This window comes from Pseudopodoces humilis, chromosome 5 (assembly GCF_049639895.1).
Source record: "Pseudopodoces humilis isolate 2021_Gansu_Grassland_sample_001 chromosome 5, ASM4963989v1, whole genome shotgun sequence".
Taxonomy (NCBI): Eukaryota; Metazoa; Chordata; class Aves; order Passeriformes; family Paridae; genus Pseudopodoces; species Pseudopodoces humilis.
This window is the reverse complement of record NC_142204.1, coordinates 6,491,930-6,512,622: the sequence shown is the minus strand read 5'-3', so window position 1 is coordinate 6,512,622 and position 20,693 is coordinate 6,491,930. Positions and strand designations below refer to the sequence as shown.

The 20,693-nt window shown below is 39.1% G+C and overlaps 1 protein-coding gene across 1 annotated transcript in view; it reads right to left on the bottom strand.

The window, feature by feature from the left end:
- Positions 1–20,693, bottom strand: part of ST8SIA1 (ST8 alpha-N-acetyl-neuraminide alpha-2,8-sialyltransferase 1) — a 133,913-nt gene that overhangs the window by 66,687 nt on the left and 46,533 nt on the right. The window contains exons 3-4 of the mRNA XM_005526989.3: positions 6,316–6,425; positions 2,336–2,428 (exon numbers count right to left, since the gene is read on the bottom strand). Of these exons, the coding sequence (XP_005527046.3) occupies positions 2,336–2,428; positions 6,316–6,425 (203 nt within the window). The remainder of the gene's footprint in view (positions 1–2,335; positions 2,429–6,315; positions 6,426–20,693) is intronic.

The following is a 20,693-nucleotide window of genomic DNA, read 5'->3' as shown; positions in this document are numbered from 1 at the left end:
ACCACACAGAAAATTGCTTTCACATCCCTGGTGAAAACTTTGCCCTACTCAACATGCGTCACCATAAATTATCTGGTATAGATAAATCTTTTAGAAACCATAAATGGTGTTGCAGGACCAGTTCACTAAACCTGCCATAAGACATTTGAGAGATAATTGAGATGTCAAGCGTCATCAATATCAACATACTTCAAGTAAGGACAAGAGGACAGGGGAAGAATGACAATGAATAATCCCATTATGTGATGCTAGCTAACTCACAGCTTAGAAACAGATCCATCAGACACAAATCTGAATGTCTTTGAATTTCATGAAAGTGTGGATGTATATGCAACCTTAATTCCCGAAAAAGCTTCATTCCATAGGAATGATGACAGAGTTGTAGTCATTTTTTCTATTTTAACTTTCAAGAGATAACCTTTTTTACCCACTCTAACTTAACACACAGGAGATAAAATAATTACTTTGGACAGCACACTGGAAACATCAGTCAATTATTTAAAAAATTTTAAAATTAAAACATTTCTTCCTCACCAGAGGAAGCAAAGCCCCAAAGGAAGTTTCCAATTTGCAGTGCTATGAATTTGTTCTGTGTGTCATTCTCAGTTCTTGGTTGTGTATCTCCTCCTAATCAATACAAATGCACGTACATTTCGCAATACTCTCTCATCCACGGTCTTGCAACACAGTTACTGTCCACTCCCTTTGAAAACTGACATTAACCACAATCTTCTTTCCTTCTTCTTTCTTTTCCCATTTCCCACCCCCCTCCACTCCTCCTTGTGATATCCACCCCTCACAAAGTAGCATCTTGCTCTCTCCATCTGCTTCTTCAACCACCTCCTCATTCCATCCTTCCCCTCTTGCTGGAAAACTCCACGGTTTCTCCAGTGTGGCTCCACAGTCTCCTCAAAGCATCACTAAAATTCTTTTCCTATTCTGTTCAAAAATAGTAACTACAGTCAGCTTTCTACTCCAGACCTTGGTGGAGGGGAGACTGCAAAACAAATATGCCCGAGTTAAATAAATTCTCCATCTTGAAAACTATAAAACCCTCTGTAAGGTTGTGTTTCACACTGCTCCTCTTCATTTCATCCCAAATGCCATAGAACTTATCTTTCCTTGATGGGATGTTCCGGCCATTTCATTCCACTTCATAAATCAATTAGCCATCTACATACCAAAGGATTTTCAGATTCCCTGTCTTTAGATACACCGCCCTGAGTAACTCCCTGATTTTGCCTGGCACCTGGTGCCATCCCCTGCCTATTCTGATTGGTTTGTTTTGATCTCATCCCACAAGCATTTCTGTGCCTTCTCCTACTCAAGCACTCTGATTGCAATTGGCTCTTGAAGCTCATTATCGCTCCATTTCCCTCTTGCTCACCCTCTCTGTTCTGCTCTGCAAAGACTGTCATCTCGTCTGCACACAAAACTAGAGAACCTTTCAATTCCTGAAAGAGAGAAAAAATATTTCATTTAAATACCATCAAGCATCCATTTCCAAGCCAGTGACTTTCTTTTTAAAAAAACTGGCTTTCTACTATGTATTTAATTTCCCTGCTTTGCTTCCTTTCACAATCCTTCACCTCCCAGTACTCACATTATACATTTCTTTATGCCTAATAATTTCTTGCTCATCCCCTTGGTTCATATTTTTTCTCTTGTGGTTTTCAGTGAGCATGGCAGGGTACTACCAGATCTTGTTATGCCTGAGAACAACCTACCTCATTCCAGATGATAAACAATGAACATGGCAATTAAAATTCAGGAAGACAAAATCAGAAAGCACTGACCTGTTTTTTCCCCTGCTCCCTCTTCCCCACTCTCATCAGTGACTGTCATTTCAAAAATTTCAACCAACTCTAATAAATAACACAAATTTGTCCCAGTTTCCTAAGAAAACAAAGCTTGTATGATCACATCCTGCCAAGCAGTTCCATCCTAGCCCCTTTTACACTCTGTAAGTATCAAACAAATAATGCAAAGGCAATGAGGACTCAGAGGTTATCTCTGCTGAAACAAAGAGAAACCCAAATTAGCATCTTCCTTAACGGTGGGAAGCAGCAGCCAGCTGGCCTGACCAGCACAGTAGTTTGGGGTACCCATCAATATGTACCTCCCTTAGCTTCCCTGCTTAAGCTGAAAGGATCACAGGTTTAGCCTTCAATTATTTCACCTAACACCAAACCATTGCTTATTTCACATTTTCCAGATCCCCTTCCAGAATCAGATTATTAAGAATGCAACTCTGATGCACTAATTTCTATAACACAAATGAAGCATTTTTCTTTTTGTTTACCCCCAACCAATAAAGGAAAAATCTGTTCTCTACCTTTTCTGAATTATACTGGGATTTGCAGTCACCAGTTGGGTTTTGGATCCAACATCCTTGCTGTATTCACTGGATAGAGGAGGAAGGTTGCACCTGCACACACAGACAGTCAAGATTTTAAATGACATTCAGGACTGATAAGCTTCAGAAAATGTAAAAATGCTGTATTACTGGACCAGGCTACAATTGTTCCCTACCGTCCCACATCTATAAGCATTTTTTGTACCAGATTGTGGAGAAATAGAGAAATAAAACCTTTTGCAGAGATGAGATCTGGGAGGCTGCTAAGCAAAACCAAGGACATACATTTGACATTTCTGACAAGCTGAAAGGCTGTGGAAAAGGCTGTTACTATCTATAGAAGAACTTTTTTTTAAAATCCAAACTCCTTAAAAGTTCTGGTTTTCACTCTGTTTTGTCTTGTTTACCATATCAGGCTCCAGAGTGATAATGTCACTCTGCACTATTACAGGCATTATAACTGGCATTTTTAATATCACACTGTAGGGTATCATTATTTTATAAAATTCACTGAGAAAACACAGAGAAAAAAATTGCATGGCTTTTTAAATATGTGTGTCTTATTTCTGCTCACAATCTTGTTCTGGTGGGCAGGGTGATAATGGAATAAAGCCAAAGCAATTGAGCAAATTTACTTTGGGAAGCAGAGAGTCAAGACTCAAAAAAAAACCAGAAGTCAAGGGAAACATCCACACAGTGAATAGTCCTAAAAGTTCCCTTGTAAAGACCAAGGAGGAGGAAGCTGCAGCAGATAAAGATGAAGATACATTCAAACAGTATCCAAGCCTAAGCACTGCCCCAAAAAGTAGTCAGGAGAAATCTACTCAACACATAAAATTTACACTAAAAACTGGTTTCCAAATATTTTTCATTTCAAATTTCTCCTTTAAAACAAAGACATGAACAGTATCTGGAATGCTTAAAAGGCAAAAATGAAACCCTGATTCTCAGAGACAAGCAGAATTTGGATTTTTTTTTTTCAGAGAAAGGCTTTTAGATGTTTATGTTGTTGGGGTTTGGGGCTCTCCGCAGTTTTTGTTAACTCACAAAAATACCTCAACCAACCAAACAACAACAAAACAACAAAAAAACCCCAACCAAAACCACAGTTGTGCTATATCAGCCTCTATCTACATATAAATACAAGCTCTCAAAACCTTAAATTCTTGTCATCAAGAAATGCCAAGGAAAAGGACAGCAATGTCCTACCTACATGAAACATAGATGAATTAAATCATACTCATCAAGAAATACAAAATTTCCAGGAACTTTTCGTCCTTTTCATGACTATATTTGTTAAGATGCGTACAATGTATTGAGATTTCAGTCAAGAAACAGCTTCTCACAATTCTGCAATAGAGTTCACTCTACCACAAATTAAGAGAAGGTAGACAATTTCAAAAGAAAACAGAAAAAAATAATCAAAATAAGAGGTTTCAGAAACTGCAATCATTGGGGGAAGGGGGAAAAGGAAGGGCAAGGGCAAGGAAGAGCTAGGCTAGAAGCATAGGGAAATTTTAATTCTTGGACATAACAAATGATAACATCTTAACAAGAAAGAGTTCCTTAAAATAAAGTAAAATAAAATAAAAGTCAAACAAATACTTGTGAAGTAAGATTTACAGCTGATTTGCCTTAGGGTAGAGACATTGCATAAATACCTCTGGCAGATCACAGTTTAATATAAAAGGCACACTTTAAAAAAAAATTTTTGGTTAATGTTAATTTAAAAGCATTATGAAGGACTAAGACCTCATCCTAGTTTTTATCATCTCAGCATCTAAATAATGACAATTCTTTCATAAGCCAGTCACAGATGCATTATTTAAACACATCTAATTCCTGTCATCACCTTACTGTGCAGGAAACACTAAGAAATGGCCTGAGTATCTACAGGAAACTGCAGGAAATCTGTTGCTTGGCTTTCCCAATTATTTTCTTGGATAGGTCAGTAGAGTGCTCAGTGTTCTGCAGGTGAGGAACACACTGAAGCACAAGACTCATACTAAAAAAACTTCATTTTTAATTCTCTTACTGGTAATCTCATACTGAGAACTAAGTACATGAAAAACAGGAGTTTAAAACATGACTTAGGACTAGTACCCAACACTTCTCTCTTAAAATAAACATTAGCACGTAGGGAAGGGGGAAATAATATTTTTTTTCTTAGAAATAAGAATTACAAACTTGAAAATCAGAAGAGCCCATTATAACCACAATACCTAAACATGCAGACCATATGCACCTTTCTCATTGCATATACAGCTTGCTGTGCCTCAGGGCTGAAAACTGCTGCTCTTCTCATCTCTGTGTTGGAACAACTGTGTTTGCAGAAGATGCTCAGCAGCCAAATGAATTTAAACTCATTAAATAACCTTAGCAATTACAACATATGACTGCAGCCATCTTCTCTCACATGACAAAGCTTATGGAAATATACATAAGTGAAATCAAAACTCATGTGAAGAGAATTAATAAACAAGGGTAAAACCTGGCAGGACATTTCACACTGCAGAAATACTTTGAAGATACTACACAAATTTATTTTCAAAAAAATGAAAAGTGTTATGGAAGTCACCATTGTGCTCTTTCTCTCTCAGCTCTCAGATTATATAAATGAGATTTAGAAAAGATCAACTAAATTTTCCATAAATATGATTTCATATCACTAATACAACAGAGCCTGCAGAGAGTGACAGGGATTTTTGCAGGATTCTCCCTATCACTTACTTCTAAATCAAAACGAGCTCTGTACATATAATGGTTGCTTTAGCCTCCCTGCAGAGAAATGAGTTTTTATGATCAAGCTAAAATAACTGCTGTTTTTTTGGGTTTTTTTTAATTCTGTTGTTTTTGTAACTGATTGCTCCTACAGCATTTTAATTTCTAGAAAATATAACCACTGCACATACACTGCAGTTTTGGAACACCTAAGGAGTTTTGCAGTAATGGCAATCAGAGCGCTGCTCTCTCCCCCTGTGCTTTACATCTTCTCTTCTGTAAATGCTCTAAGTATATACTTCCCTTTGCCTTTAATTTGTTCTATTTCTTTGTGTTAACAGGCATTTAATAATGAAGGCATTTTTGGTCTTTGAGGTGCAAACCAGAAATTACAGTAATGATTTAGAGCAAATTTGTATGGTTTTATAGTAAGCCATCAGTATCTAACGGTTAGATTTGTAGTGGGAGTTCATTATGTATCCATCAGAAACCAAAAGAAACTCCAATTCTTATCTGTTTTGGAGCATTCCTCCAGTTTCTCCTGCACAATCTTTCTCTTGTTCATGTTTATCAGGGAGGAACTAATTTCTGTCTTTCTTCCTTAAAGATTGCAGACCTAGAAAGTGCCAGATTTAATCACAAAAGCAGAAGCTGGTTCAACATCCCTCCTGACAGGTTCTTATAAATTAAGGAAGGCTGGAGGGAAAGGAAATGTGAAGAATCACAAAAACCTCACATCAAGGGAAGATGTTTGGCTTTTCCTCAGACAGTCAGCCACAGTTAACTTTTTAGGGAAGAAAAACAAAGAAAGATTTTAGCTTGTACCAACTCAAGTCTTGCCCCATAAATCAGCCCTACTCATTCTGAGTTCCACGGGTTGCATAGATAGTATTTAGTTTCAGAGGACAAATCATAGAGCAGGTGAAGCATCCTGGCTATCAGTGCATAAGTGATGAGAAAAGCAGCTCCTCAGTACCTCCCTGAGACACTGCACAAGTCCTCACAACTTTACTGACCAGCAGATTGTCCCCACAACCCGTATCCCTTTGCAGAACCAAGCCAGAGCTCCTTTTTTGCCTCTCCTCCTACTTTGACCCAAACTGCTTGTGTAAAGCATCCTGCAAAGGCAGGGCAACAAGGCAAATTATCATTGATTAATCCTAACTGAACAGCTTTGGAAAGTCTGAGGCTTAGCAGGTGGAAGGAGGGACAATGTGTCATTAAGTTTTTTGTCTTACCGCATGACAAAATCTGCTTCATCTATTTGTTTGCCACAGCCACTCTTTTTCAGGATCCCACCGTTTCCCACCACAGAACATTTCTTCAGAGGCAGCTGGAACGGAGTAGCCTAGCAACACAAAACAAGACCAGTTTTAACAGGGGAGAACACAAACATCTTTGTAGCAGCCACTCCTGGAGAACCCAAGGAGATGTTAGGGCTCAAAGTGACAGAAAGAAAAAGAGTTAGGAGTGAAGAAAAAAAAAAGTACAGAAATTAGCTGGTAAGTACATGTAGAACCAGTCTTATCCCCACTCCCCAAACCAGGATGCAACAAACGTGATACAGATGATTTTCTGCAAAACCAAAACTGCCTGAAGTCCTGACACAGACACTGACCAAAGTCAGGCAGTTCACAAGCCTTCCAGGCAAGCTGCAAGCACACACAGGAAACTAGACAACCAGGAAAACAGGAAAAAATCCATGAGAGTGATCTTCCTGAGCTGATACACAAAAGACATCTCTAGGGAAGAAAGGAAGGAACCGGGAATGTTGTGATGACAGAAGTGTACTGGCAATCTGGAGTCAGCCTGGCTCTCTCCATGTTTGTGTTGCTGAGAGAGGTCAAGCCAGAGCCGTAGGCAAAGATATTTGGAGCTTGACAGCAGCTCCTTAAATAGCCAGTTGCCCAGACACATTACAAACCAGTATTAGCATAAATTAAAATTAGAATGGGACCATTTTAGATGAGGAGCTCTTGTAGCTGCTTAACAGGGCATGAAAATGCAAAGTCAAATGGTCATGGGATCCCATGCATCAACACAGTAATACATTAGATCTGTACAGCCCTCATTCCAAAGGATCTCTAAACTATGGACAGGATACGTTCCTGTTAGCCCCAAGCCTTTTGTGAGCTTGGAGCAGTCATGTAAGCAGCACACAGCACTTCAGAGCAGCCCAGCATACGAAAAAAAAAAGTGATGAAGAGACATGTGAATTTAAAGCAGTGTGATTTAGTTACAGAAGTTATAGCTACTGATTATTGATTTTTCTACAATACAAGAGTTAATATTCTCCTCAAGCAAAAAAATTATGCAGGGATTTTTTATTTATCAAACCTGTCAAAGCCTGACTTTGGAGCAGAGACAGGAGTTACTGCACAGGCCTCAAAGAATACAGATGCCAGGGAGAGAGGATACAGCATCACAGAGCAATTCTCTCTGGGTGGCCTCACTTGCACGTACAGATCAACATCTGACACTGCATCATATATTCATCAGGCACTGCAGTACAGGACACAGCCCAGAAAACAGACCCAGTATTACAGCACAGACTGCATTTCTTAGAACTTATTCCTGCTGTCTTATTTCTCTTCTTCCTAGATTTACTGGCTTTGTCTACCTTTCTCTGCAAACTAGACTCTGTTCAGCTTGTATAAAATCACAACCTGCTTTTTAATGAGAAAACTAACCCCTGATTAAGATATGCTTAAGCAAGAAAGTAAATTTTAGTGTCCTGAGACCCAGCCATGGTTAGGAATGTAGTGATAGCACAGCAGAGCAACACTGAATATGCAGCTGCATTCTTGTCCTACATTTGCCTTCTTAAGAACACTTTTAAACTTACAGTTATTGAACCAGAAGCACATATAGGGATTCAATATAATCTCATCTCTGAGGTGACCCTGATCAAATGAGAACTCACATTCTCTGTAAAGGGGTGGGAAGCAGGGGAAATATAGATTAGATACGTTCTATAAATAACAGCACCTTTCTTAAAGATACATCAAAGCTCCTTTCAAGACAGCTGGTTTTACAAAACATTGTGCCAAGCCACCAAGATAGCAGACATTAACTCCTGCTTCTAAGAGTAGTGGGCCCTGTCACATAAATTCTGTGCCTTTAGACCCCCCCAAACAGACATTTAGCAGTTACAAAATGCTTCAAAATTCTGTGAGTTGCAAATAGCCTTTAATATTGCTTGAGATGGCTTGCTATCTTTCAAGGGAGGCTTATTTCCTGTTCTGCTCAGAGATGATAATATCAGTTCTTGCTATATGTACTTTCATTTCCAAAAGCTGATGAAGTATTGAAACTCTTATTCTTCTTCTATTATCCTGAATACAGGCTTGCTGCCTGGTGTGTACAGAAAATTCCCACACCAAGGTGAGGTAGATCTGGTTTTTATTTTAGTTTGTGCAAAGTAGGGAGCATGGTGGGAACCCACAATTTGTGTAAATATACACAATTTCTACATTTTAACAAACAACAGTATCAACACACATTGGTTCCAAATGAACACTCATTTTTCATTAATCAAACCCTTATTTGCTACCTATATCTGTTGCTTATCATTCTAATTCTTCTTCCCCCCATTTACTTCTTAGTCCTGTTGACTTCACTCCTGGTGGCTCCTGTCCATACAGCCTATTAATTTCAGAGTAGCACACCCTTTCCCTTAAAACAAAGGTTAAGCCAAGCCTATAAATTTTCACAAGCTTCACAATTAAATTACTTAATCACACCTGCCAAGCTATAGCTACTGATTAACAACAAAATAATTCCCAAGTTGGGATCACATTAAGGAAAAGACATCATTCCAGTGCCATTACCAGCGTGTAGGGGGTTGCAAAGTCCAAAAGATTAACTGTCTCTGTTGCCTGGTGGCATTTCAGGTGCTTTGAGCTTAATGAAGAGCAATTACTTAGGATGACCTGGGACAAACCTGCATTTATTATCTAGCACATGACTTTTTTTCAGACATTCAAATCACAGATCTGTGTTATTGCTGAGATTGCAGGGACATTCTAGGAACTCTTTGTCCAAACAAACACAAAACTGTCTGGCCACACAAAACTTATACAAGTCCTAGATTCAAGTGTTGCCTATAAGCAACTGTGAAAAATACGGCTTTTTTTCCTCTCTCTATAAAACCTTCTAATGCTTTCCTTCTTTACCTTCCACATCACAACACTTCCAGGCAAATTATCAGTTCATAATTGACAGTGTGTAAATTCTCACATTAAAGGGACCCAGCTGCCATTTATGCTAAATGGTCACTAAAAGCTCAGCTGTTTTTCTCCTTAGAATTCTAAGCTAGCCTAACAAATGCTGGCTTTAGGCATCATAGTTGTAACAAAAGCATTTCCACTAATATTAGCTTTCTGAAACTCTGTTATTTTCATTGTCAACACATGTTGTTTTCTTCATTCATAAAATTTTTATGAATGGCCAGTCTTGTGGGTGGACTGGATAAAACCTGCCTCCATTTATTTAGTCTGATAGAGGAAATGTACCAGAAAACCACCAACTTATCCTCATTATTAAGCAATAATTACCATAGAATTTACAAATACTTTTAAATAGTAGCAATTTGCGTATTGGAAATTAGCAGGATGAATTCCCTTGTAAACATAAGTCAAGTGATTTATTAAATGAATTGCATAAGGCATTTTTTTAAAAAGGTATCTCCCAACAAAACCAAAGACAGGAAGGTCCATTGTCTCATTTTTCCTTTTTTAAACAATGAAACTCTACTGACAATCAGGTCTAGTTAATATTCATGTAAACAAAAGAAGAATCTGCACATCCCCCTGCAAATTCAATGACAAAGAAGCACACAGAGCAATAGATAAAAGACTCCCAACTGAATATGGGACTAATTTAACAATGCATCATTCAAGCAATTCACTGATTAGTTTCATCACTCATCTAAGCAGAAGTAAATCACTCTCATCAGTTAAAAGAACATTACACATACTAACAAAAATAATTTTAGATAATGTTACTCAAAATCATTTTGATTTCATTGTTAGGTTGTTAATGCACTAATTTTTTGCCCACTCACTGCCAAAGACTTTAATCAGAAACCAAATTCTTACTGGAAAAACAGGAAAAATTACAGTATTCAGCCTCTGATTTAATGCTGACGATACAAAAATCATTGAAAACATAGCAAACATAAATTAGAATAATTTATCTTTTAAATAAGCATTTTGAATTTGAAAGAGATGCCGTGATTTTGCTGTTCCTTTTGAGAAGGCAGCATCCTGATGAGAAGGGTGAAGTTCTACTGAATTTCCTAAGGAGCCAACAAAACCCTGAGAGTTCATGGTGGTTTTTCACACTGCCAGATGCTGCAGGGTAGCACAAGCTCCTTCTTCATTGTTTACAAATCATGTTCGGTCTGATGCGCCCCTTTGTTCCGCCTACAGAGCTGTCAGGACGTGACAGCTTAACGATAAAAACTCATCAATGTCAGGGAAGGCGTATTCCCAATAGGGAAATATGTGTGGGGGCTGTGGATCTTTCAATTTTATTCACTCCTCTCCAGCCACTCACCAATTATATCCTAACCAGGTGCAGGAGCCCAGCAGAGCAAGAAGTGACCCAGTGACAGCAAGGAAACAGACACAGAATTAGAGGATGGTTTGGGTTGGGAGATCATCTTGTTCAACACCTCTGGGCAGGGACACCTTCCACTAGACCAGGTTGTTCACGGCCCCATCCAAACCTACCTGGCCTTGAACATTTCCAGGGATGGGGCACCCACAACTTCTCTGGGCAACCTGTTCCACTGCCTCACCACCCTCACAGAAATAAATCTCTGATTCCACATATCTAGTCTAAACCTGCTCTCTCTCACTGGGACAGGTGGGAATCTGAATAAAATGTGATTATTACAAGAAGAAACAGTGGCAGTGACTGTGAAATTAAATAAGGAAGAGATCCTACACTGGATCTCCAGCTACCTTCTTCAGTTTATTTTGGCACTGCCAGCTAGTACATGTTGAAACCTGAAGCTCACTGAACAAAAGAGAAGTTGTCTAGGTGAGACAAGCTCCTCTGTAGGTCCACATGTCTCAGTCATGACAGGGTTTATTCAGCCCTGAAGCGGAATTCAGCATTTGAGCTTATGCAAACTTTGTGCTCTTCAAATTATGTACTTTAGGCAGTATTGTTGTTCATGAGGTTAGAACCTCAGGAACTACTTACACAGGGACACAGGGCTACAAAAGACCACTTGGAAGACTGAATACATTGCTGTGCTGCTGTAGGAAAAGCTCTGCTATCCAAAAAGATCCATGATCTGTAGAGCAGCCACACACTAAAAAGAGAACACTTTGCAGCATTATTCACATAAACTGTGCAGCAGCAGTGACTAAGCTGGCAGTCACTTTTAGTTCCAGCTGTACTTTAAGTAGGAACTTCAAAATAGTGTGATCTTTACAGCTTTCTACCCAGCATGATGTCACTGCAAGGGAGCACTTCCTCAGAATTAAAAGAACATTTCAAATTGCTGATGCGGTGTTTAATTCAATAGTCAGCCTCCATACAGCCAGGATAGCACAGTGTGGGGATTATGGAAAAAATAAGGGAAAAAAAAGCACATTTGTAGATTGGAACAGACTGTATATCATAGACAGTATTTTAAACAATGAATGCTCTGACAATGTCAAGGGTATTCTCCCTGACAAGACAGAATAAATAGGTGAGAAATTCCAAAGATCTGCAAGGTTTCTGAATCCAAACTTTACGACCTGCAATGCGTTAGGACCCCAAATTTTGGATTAAAAGTTATAAAAATAAAATATCATTTGGTGATATTGTGGGGGTGGGGGAGGGTGTCTCTTATTCCAGGAAATGTTTCCATTTCCACAATTGGGAAGCCTCATGATGAACTTACGTTGCCTTCTAAAGAGCTGCATTTAAATGTTCTGTGGAGTCATCCAGTCCCATTAAATGGTAGAAAATGGAAAAATAGTGTACAAATTCCTTGAGGAACAGCATGATCAGAATCCATAAACAACTGCCTCTGTTGGCTTCCCTTACCACCTTCTCATAGTCTTGAGTGACTCCTTTGATTTCTTTTTAAATCCTGTGTGATCAGGCTAAACCTTGAGTCATAGGACAAAGCACTAAACTCTTCCAACATCCACAGGAACACTCAGCAAATCCTCCCTCTTCCCTGATCTCCTGACAACACCAGATGACATGAGGCCTGGGGGACACCATCATCCTCCGTATGGGATTGTCAGACCTGCTCTGCTTCACCAGCACCTTTGGAGGCAGATACACAACAGCCTCCCTCTTACATTTCAGCCAACTCAGGTTAAATGTGGGCACTGTCCAGTATTTACAGAACCTGCCAGATCACAGGCACTAGGTGGCAGAAAGACATAGGAACAGCAGGTATTCCAGCACTTACTTCGCTGTTTTCTTAGTCTGCTCTAAGTCTGAGCAGAAGAGAAAAAGCTGTGTATCAACCTGTAAACACCAGGGTTGCATTAATAAAATGCACTAAGTTTAAGCCAAAAAAACATACCTTTTTAAGTTTTGATTGTGTGTTTCATGGAAACAAGGATGAACACAAATCATAATTTCAGGGGGGGGAAACTACTTTTTTAATGTCATGCAGTATAAATTTCAAGGATGTTTATCTCCTGCCTTGCACTGCACAATATCCTGGCTGAGGAAGTTACTCCCTGTAGGCACACACTAGCTCTCATGCACAAAAGCCTTCATTAAAGTAAATAACCATTACATTCCAGGTACAGAAACGAAGACAAATACAAACAATATGACTGTCAAGTGACAAAGTCCTCCAACTCTGCCTGTACTTTGTCCCTCAGTGATTTTGAGATGCAGAGTCTGAGTAGCAAGCAGAAACCAAAGAGAACAGGGAGAACTGCAGGGCATCTGCTCACCTATGTCTGGTGTAGGAATAAGTAAAGAATGTTGAATTGTTCTCTTGTAGCAGGGTGGGCCAACACATAGCCAGCAAGGAAGATATCTGGAAATCTTGCAAGCCCAACTACTGCTCAGTAAGGGGTACTGTTTGCTTTTCCCAGTTTGACAAAGGGTTTATCAACAATTTTATGCTCTTCAAAATCTTATTAGCAAGACAGAGTATATGCAATAAATAAGGCTAGTTTCAGCTCATAAAAAATAAAAAGAGCTTCCAATCCTACTTGTAGAAAGGACAGTAACACTTATAGAAAGGAATGTATCTCTAAATTCCTGATCCCATTGATATGAATAAGCAGCTACAGCAAAACTAATTAATCAACTTTATATAGTCATCAAAATATGGATTTAGTTATCATTAGAGGTACCAAAGTAGTAACACACTTCCATTTTGACAGTACCTCAGACAATGAACCTCTACAAGGAGAAGATCCTCTCATCAACAAGTGATCCTTGTCTTTCTGTTACCTCAGAATAGTTCAGATGAATCTCTGACATCTTTTGAGATTCACTGTTTAAAAAGACATCAAAGACAAGTAGCAAGGATTGAGCCATCCAGGAAATTTGCAATTAGAGTTTGAACGGAGCTTAAATACCAAGACTGGTTTTTCAGCAGCATGGAAAGTCTGCTTATGTTAGTATTTGCACACTTCCATTTTTTCCTCCTCTATTAATGAGAAAAATTAAGCCTCTTAAGAAAGTTTCACTTACCTTGTAGATAAGGAAGCAAAACATAACTTGTAAGACAAATTTCAGACTTTGAAAATTCCGAATTTTACAACACATATGGAGATTATTTACCATTATATCAATCTGCATCTTACACATTTAGTCTATCCTTCACACAGAAAACTACATGGCACATGATCTGGCCCATGTAACTAACAAAACCTGAAAAGCTGTCATGTAAGACTTGAAAAGCAAATAACAGCACACAAAGAAAACAACACAAAGAATTTTAAGGACTGCACATTAAACAATGACACAGCTGTACATTTAGAACACTTTCTTCAGGGCAGTTTCTGCAAAGTAGAAACTGCCCTGCAGTTTCACTTTCTGCAAAGTAGAGCCAAGGTTAAAAGCCCTTGCTTGAAAGACAGAAAGCAGGTCAGCAGCGTCAAAGGATTTACATATAATGAGTGACTACCAATGTGTTTAAAAAGTCATGTTTGCCAAATAAGGAAGCAATTAGAGGGAAGTGCAATGCCATGTAATGTCATGTCTAAAGGTTATGAAAACAGAAGTTTAGAAGGCTAAGGAGGTAAAGGGGAATAATGACTGTAATTACAGAACCAATGAAGTTCCCATTACCTTTTTTTTTTTCTGGTAATGAAAATAGAACTTCTTGAGATGTATTTTCACATAGAGGCATGGTAATAATTAATGAATAGTCACTTCTACATCAATAATGAAACACTTAGCAACATAAGATTAAAATGGGGAAAAGTGCCATTTCATTATATAAGGGTACAGCTTCCCTAAAAAGTAGTAAGAAAATGTAATTTGTTGCAAGCTTACATGAAACTTTGTCCAGAGAAGTGCAGCAGAGTTGGGGAAGGGTCTGGAGCACAAGTCCTGTGAGGAACAGTGGAGGGAGCTGGGGGTGTTTAGCCTGGAGAAAAGGAGGCTCAGGGGAGACCTTTTCACTCTCTACAAGTACCTGAAAACAAGACCCCAGGTGAGGGCCAGGCTCTGCTCCCAGGAAATAAGCAAAAGGACAAGAGGAAGTGACCTCAAGCTGTGCCTGGGAAGGTTCAGGCTGGACATTAAAATTAATTTCTTCACTGAAGTGTTTGTCAGGCACTAGAATGGGCTGCCCAGGCAGGTGGTGGAATCACCATCCTTAAAAAGTGTTCAAGAAACACCAGAATGTGGCACTCACTACTCTGGTCTAGTTGTCATGGTGGAAATCATTCAAAGATTGGAATCAATGCTCCAGTAGGTCTTTTCCAACCTAAATGATTCTGTGAGTCTGTGAAAGTAATTTTGGGGCTCACTCCTCTACTGAGAGTGCAGCCAAACAGGGAGGCCTCAGAGACCCAGCCCAACCTAAGACCAAGATAGCACAATTATGCATTAGAATCTCAAAACTAATTTCACACAAAGGCCTTTCCTTACTGACTCAGTGCTTCCCTTGCTTTTAACATCAGAGAATTCACATAATCCAGACCACCTCCTGCTCCAGCCAGGGCCACCTGTTGTTTCTTAACATGTCAGGACCCTAGACAGCTCTGAGGCTAAAACAAATGATGTGCCACCCTCTGTTCGAGGTTGCAATTTGGAGAAGACAATGACATGTTGCAATAAACTGCAACTCTCTTCTGCCAGTTGATGAAACAACCATGGAAATAAAGTTTCAGAAAGAATTTCTCACAGAAAGGTGGTTAAGCATTGGAATGGACTGCCCAGGGAGGTGGTAGAATCACCATCCCTGGAGGCGTTCAAGAAATGACTGGACTAATTAGCACTCAGTGCTATGCTTTAATTGACAAGGTGGTGATTGGTCCAAGACTGGATTTGATGCCCTTCAAAGTTTTTTCCAATCTTAATGTTTCTACCATTCTATGAAATCACAGTAGCTGGAGTAGTAGGACATCATATTATTTTACTATTTTTAAGATATTGTCAGACTCAGCAAGTAGGTTTTGAGTTTCCTATCAAGCTAAAACAAATTTTATTTTTCACTTAAAGCAATTCCCAAACCTAATGCAAATCCAGGGCAAACATGAATGCCCAGAGCAGAAGAAAGCTCTTAACACAATGGGAATGCACTGGATTGAATACTCCCTGAGTAATAAGCAGTACACAGCAAGCTGTTTCAGTCTAGAGCCTTTCCCTCCACTTTGTTTTTGGGGCCTACTTCAGCCCCAGTTTAATGGCTAGGCTGAGGAGGGACAGTTTCCTATCAGCAAATATTTCAGCTTTGTGACCTGGAAGAGGACAGGGTAAAAGAGCAAACAACTTGGAATGTACCAGCAGGGAATATCTGAGTCCCCAGTAGAGATGAGAGGTTATTAATTAGGCTCACGCTGAACCCACTCTCAATACTTGCTAACATATAACAATAACTCTCAAACATAATGACTGAAGTTTCCATGCAGCATTTTGAAAGACATATCCCTGGGCCAGACTCATTTCTCTGGCTGAGAAAATTACTCCATTCTGCCTCTTATACTCACTCACTCTGCTGCTTTAGTTTTCATCCTTTCACCGAGATATGTCATACAAGAATTGTTACGATCTTTCACCTTTTGGAAACTGATTTATCTGATTTTGATACTCCCCAAAACTAAGCTCCTAAATTTTCCTTTATCTTTCTTTATTCACATGATGAATCTTATGGAAGACAGCACAAGCTGGTTGTTGGCTTTTGGTAAGAGATATATAAAACCATAGAATAGCCTGGGCTGGAAGAGACCCTAAAGATCATCTTGTTTTAACACCTTTCACTAGACCAGGTTGCTCAGAGTCCCAACCAACTTGGCTTTCAACACTTCCAGGGATGGGGCATTCACAGTGTCTCTGGGCAACCTGTGTCAGTGCCTTTTCACCCTCAGAGTGAAGACTTTCTTCCTACTATCCTAAGTAAACCTACTCTCTGTTAGTTTCCCTCCTGCCCTGTCACTACATATAACTGTGCCCTCTGGTTTCATCTTCCCACAGTATCTCTAATTTTTTTTAGAGCTAAGTCAATTAAGGAGAGATATTCAAGTGTTGTTGCTTTCCAGGCATGTCTAGATAGTCTTTAAAGGGCAGACAAAAATGACTGCAAAATGACTTTTTGAATGTTGAACAATACAGTGGTGGGGGACAGTGACCCAGCCTAAACTACTTAGGATACAGTCTGCCACTCTCTTTAGGGGAGAAGCTTTAGCTTGCCACCTTCACAGGCATGGTGAAGCAAAAAGCCACCTGTCCAGCATCCTTTTCAGTGCACGTTAATTCTGCGTTTCTTATTGATTGTTCCCTTTACCACGCCCTGAACTGCAGGAGATAAAAGGTCTGTAAGCCCAGTAGCATTCATACAGAGATTTCTTAGGGCAGAAAGCTGAATGAAAGCCTCCAAAGAGGTCAGCTATGAAGCTCCGTCTTTCTTTGTTCTGTGTTGCTGAGAGCTGAATTTCACTCAGCCTTTTTGAAGGCTAAAGCTGAATTCACTATAGCAGCTGAGAGGTGCAGGGTCTCAGCACTCCACCACCACCCCAGCTGGCTACATACAGTCTTTCTCAATTGTGTCCAGCCAAAGAAAGTCACACTTGGAGAAAATGCTTTTTCCCCTAAGCATATAATCTTTTATAATATGTCCTGAAATTAGAAAACCAGATTAGATTATTTTCTCTTTTTTGTATTACTAGAAAAGATTCTACACAAGTGGACCACCTAGACCTTCCATTTTTTTCTTGGTCTTCTGACAATGCCATTTGTGACACCTAAAAACAGTAGATATTAGATCATCCCACTGCTAACAACAAAGTTAGCAACAATATCATGCCCGTTTTTTTCCCACTAAATAAGATTTTTTGTGACTCTAGAATATGCACAGGACCAGCAGATTAAACAGATTCCTTTTAACAGCATGCCTAATGTAGTCTCACTTACATTTTCATACCTTTCAACATAGATCTGTACTCTTTTCACAAAAAACAAACATGACTCTGTCTTGGACTGCCAGAGCCTACATATCCTCTTTTTCATTCAGCTTCTCCTTTCTGTCAGCAAAGCAAAGGCACATTTGGGTGTTTAATTTCAGAGTTAAATCCCAAAGAAAAACCTTACCAGAACGGTTGAGTTTCATTGAGCTTTTGTATGAAAATCTTGGAGGCCTGTGAAGTTTGTAATCTGTCATAAATCAAATCAAGATTCAACTGAAAAGTTTATGGATATTAATAAATTAATGGCCTGCATTTTTCATTCATTAAATAGTTTAGTGGCAAAGCTTCCACTGAAGCAGTGAGAATTTTCACTAAGGTTTCATTAAGCCTGAAGAGGACACTTGCAGATACAACTGACTGGCAGACTCTGCACTCCAAATATTCCAGTGAAGAGGAGGTTGTTTTAGAACACTTTGCTAAAGATAAATTCTGTATCAGAATTCAAAACCGGCAAGTCTTTCACAGTGAGTTTGGCAAAGTGGTGGGTCACAGGCTACACTGTTTTGTTTAAATCACTTCTCCCACTCCTACTTAAAATTCAGACATCCAAATTCAATACATCAAAGAAATGCAAGAGCTCCATGGAACTTGCAGTAATTCATATGTAACAGGACTCCATACAGAGCTGGTTCCACTACAGAACAAGCACAAACCACTCCTGTTTCAGAGCAGGAGCTCTACTCTGTCAGGTCAGCCAGGGGTAGAGATTAAACATTCCCTCAGGCCTCTCAAACCACAGATACAATGAATGCCACTCATCCCAGGGAGTGCTCCAGGGAGTAACTCCACACAGTTTCATATATTGGGTGAGCAAAAGGTGAAAAAATCCCCTTTCCAAGAGCATTGCATAGGAGGATGCAAGATTCCAGGCACGCAGTACTCAGCACTTCTCCCATTCTCCCAGCTGCCAGACACAACGACATATTCCAAAAATGAAGGCACACAGGCAGACAGACAAAAGAAAAGGTTGTTGGTTTGTTTTTTTTGTCTGTCTGCCTTTGACAGAACAGGTTGTTATGAAGGACAGACCTCTAAGGCAAAAGCTCACACTGTAGCCAAATAAAACCCGTCCTGTAATTCCTAACATGTAGCATGTGTACATATGAAGAAATATCAAGCCCTAACATGGAGAGTTTACAACAGAGATTTCCTTGGTAGATAGAATGTTTTCAGTTACTTCCAAAGTGCTGAATGATGTGATTGTATATTCTTATGCATCACTCACACACATCTACAAAGAGAGACTAGAGCAACAAAAACGGAATTAGAGACCATAATATGTGGGAATAAGCAATAAACAGAGAAAACAACAAACTCCATAAATTAATGAAAAAAATACTGCCATGGTTTTGTAATAAATATATGAGAAGAGAAAGTGCTCAGTGCTGACCCAGCAGATGAGGTAATAGTCTACACAGCTGAATGGACAGCCCTGAATTCATTTTCTCTAAACACTGTTGTAATTTATATCCATTTTCACAGCCACAGCGGTGCCTTAAAGAACCTAAAGCACAAAAGTAAAGCTCAATCATTCAATTAACAACCCAAGCAGCTGTGAGGATAGAAAATAGAATTATTTTCTCCATAAAAATCTGTAATTTCTATAGTAAGTTTTAAATTTTATATTCCATGTATGAATTTTAAATGGAGGGTAATTTAGGCTAGCATTTCTCAGCATTCTGTCTGCAATTAGGATGTGTGGTATGTTTAATACCCGTTTTGATTGTTCACGGATTTCCAGGATTTGGCTTGGGATCTATCTCCAGCAGCCTTTCCATGGCACTCTAAGCACAGAATTCCAAACCCCAGAGAACCTACAGGCTGCAACACAGCCTCTACTTTATTTCTGTTCCTTCCCTCAAATGAAACTACTGCAAGTCCCAAAAAAGTGGGAATAATATCAAAGTACAGCGTAAATTGCTCTTAACACACCAGCAAAGTAAAAAATCATTTTCACTCAGCTCATTTTTGCAGAGACAGCTGTTTTATCCCTCAAGTAAGTAGCTAGACATCCACTGAAGGCAAAACATAAAGACATGGCAATCAAAAGACAACTTTCAAAGTAAAACCTGTAGTTTTAAAATTTACTCTTTCTGACAGGAATTTGGAGTGCACTGCCAGTAAGTGGTAGTTAGGCATATGTTAGTGAAAGGAAAAAGTCTCTGAAAGCATAATTTCAGACAAAGTACTTTTTGAAAGACCATGAATTCTGGTGGAAAGGCTACTCATCAAAGCCAAATGCACACCTTTCATATTTCTGCAAGTTGTACTGTATTTGACTTCTTTGAAAGTACAATAGGATATTAACATATTTGCCAGAAGATGGAAGAAACTTTCTAAATTTACAGGGAACAGGGCTATGAAGTGACTGACTTAGACTGCTGCCAAATCAGGAATCCTGCACAATTTATGTTTTCCATATTTACTCAAGTTTTTAAGGGGACTTCAGAAATGAACCATACCTGACCTGCTAATGAGATATTTAAAAAAAAAAAATTTATATGGCTTCCAAAACCCTGATCTGTAGAACATTAAAATAACATCAAATTAACTTGAAAATTCCACAGACAAATGTCATCACAACATGCTAATTGAGAATGGAATCAGGGAATTTCTGTGATCTGAAAAGACCAAAATAACACACAGTAACAAATGGAGAGAGCAAAGGAAAAACATAATCACAGAATCATTTAGGATGGAAAAGACCTCCAAGGTCATCAAGTGCAACCTGTGAGCCATCACCAGCTTGTCAACTAACCCAGGGCACGGAGTGCCACATCCAGTTGTTTCTCGAACACCTCCAGGGGTAGTGACTCCACCACACTCTTTACCATGTGAGGTCCTCTTTTACCACTAAATTTTACTGGGTAAGACTAAAAGTACAGTGACTTTGATCATGCAAATACAGAATGTACCAAAACCTCACATAGGCATTTAAAACCTATCCTTCAGATATGGCAAACCAAACATAAAATGTGTTTCATATAACTTAATTCCAC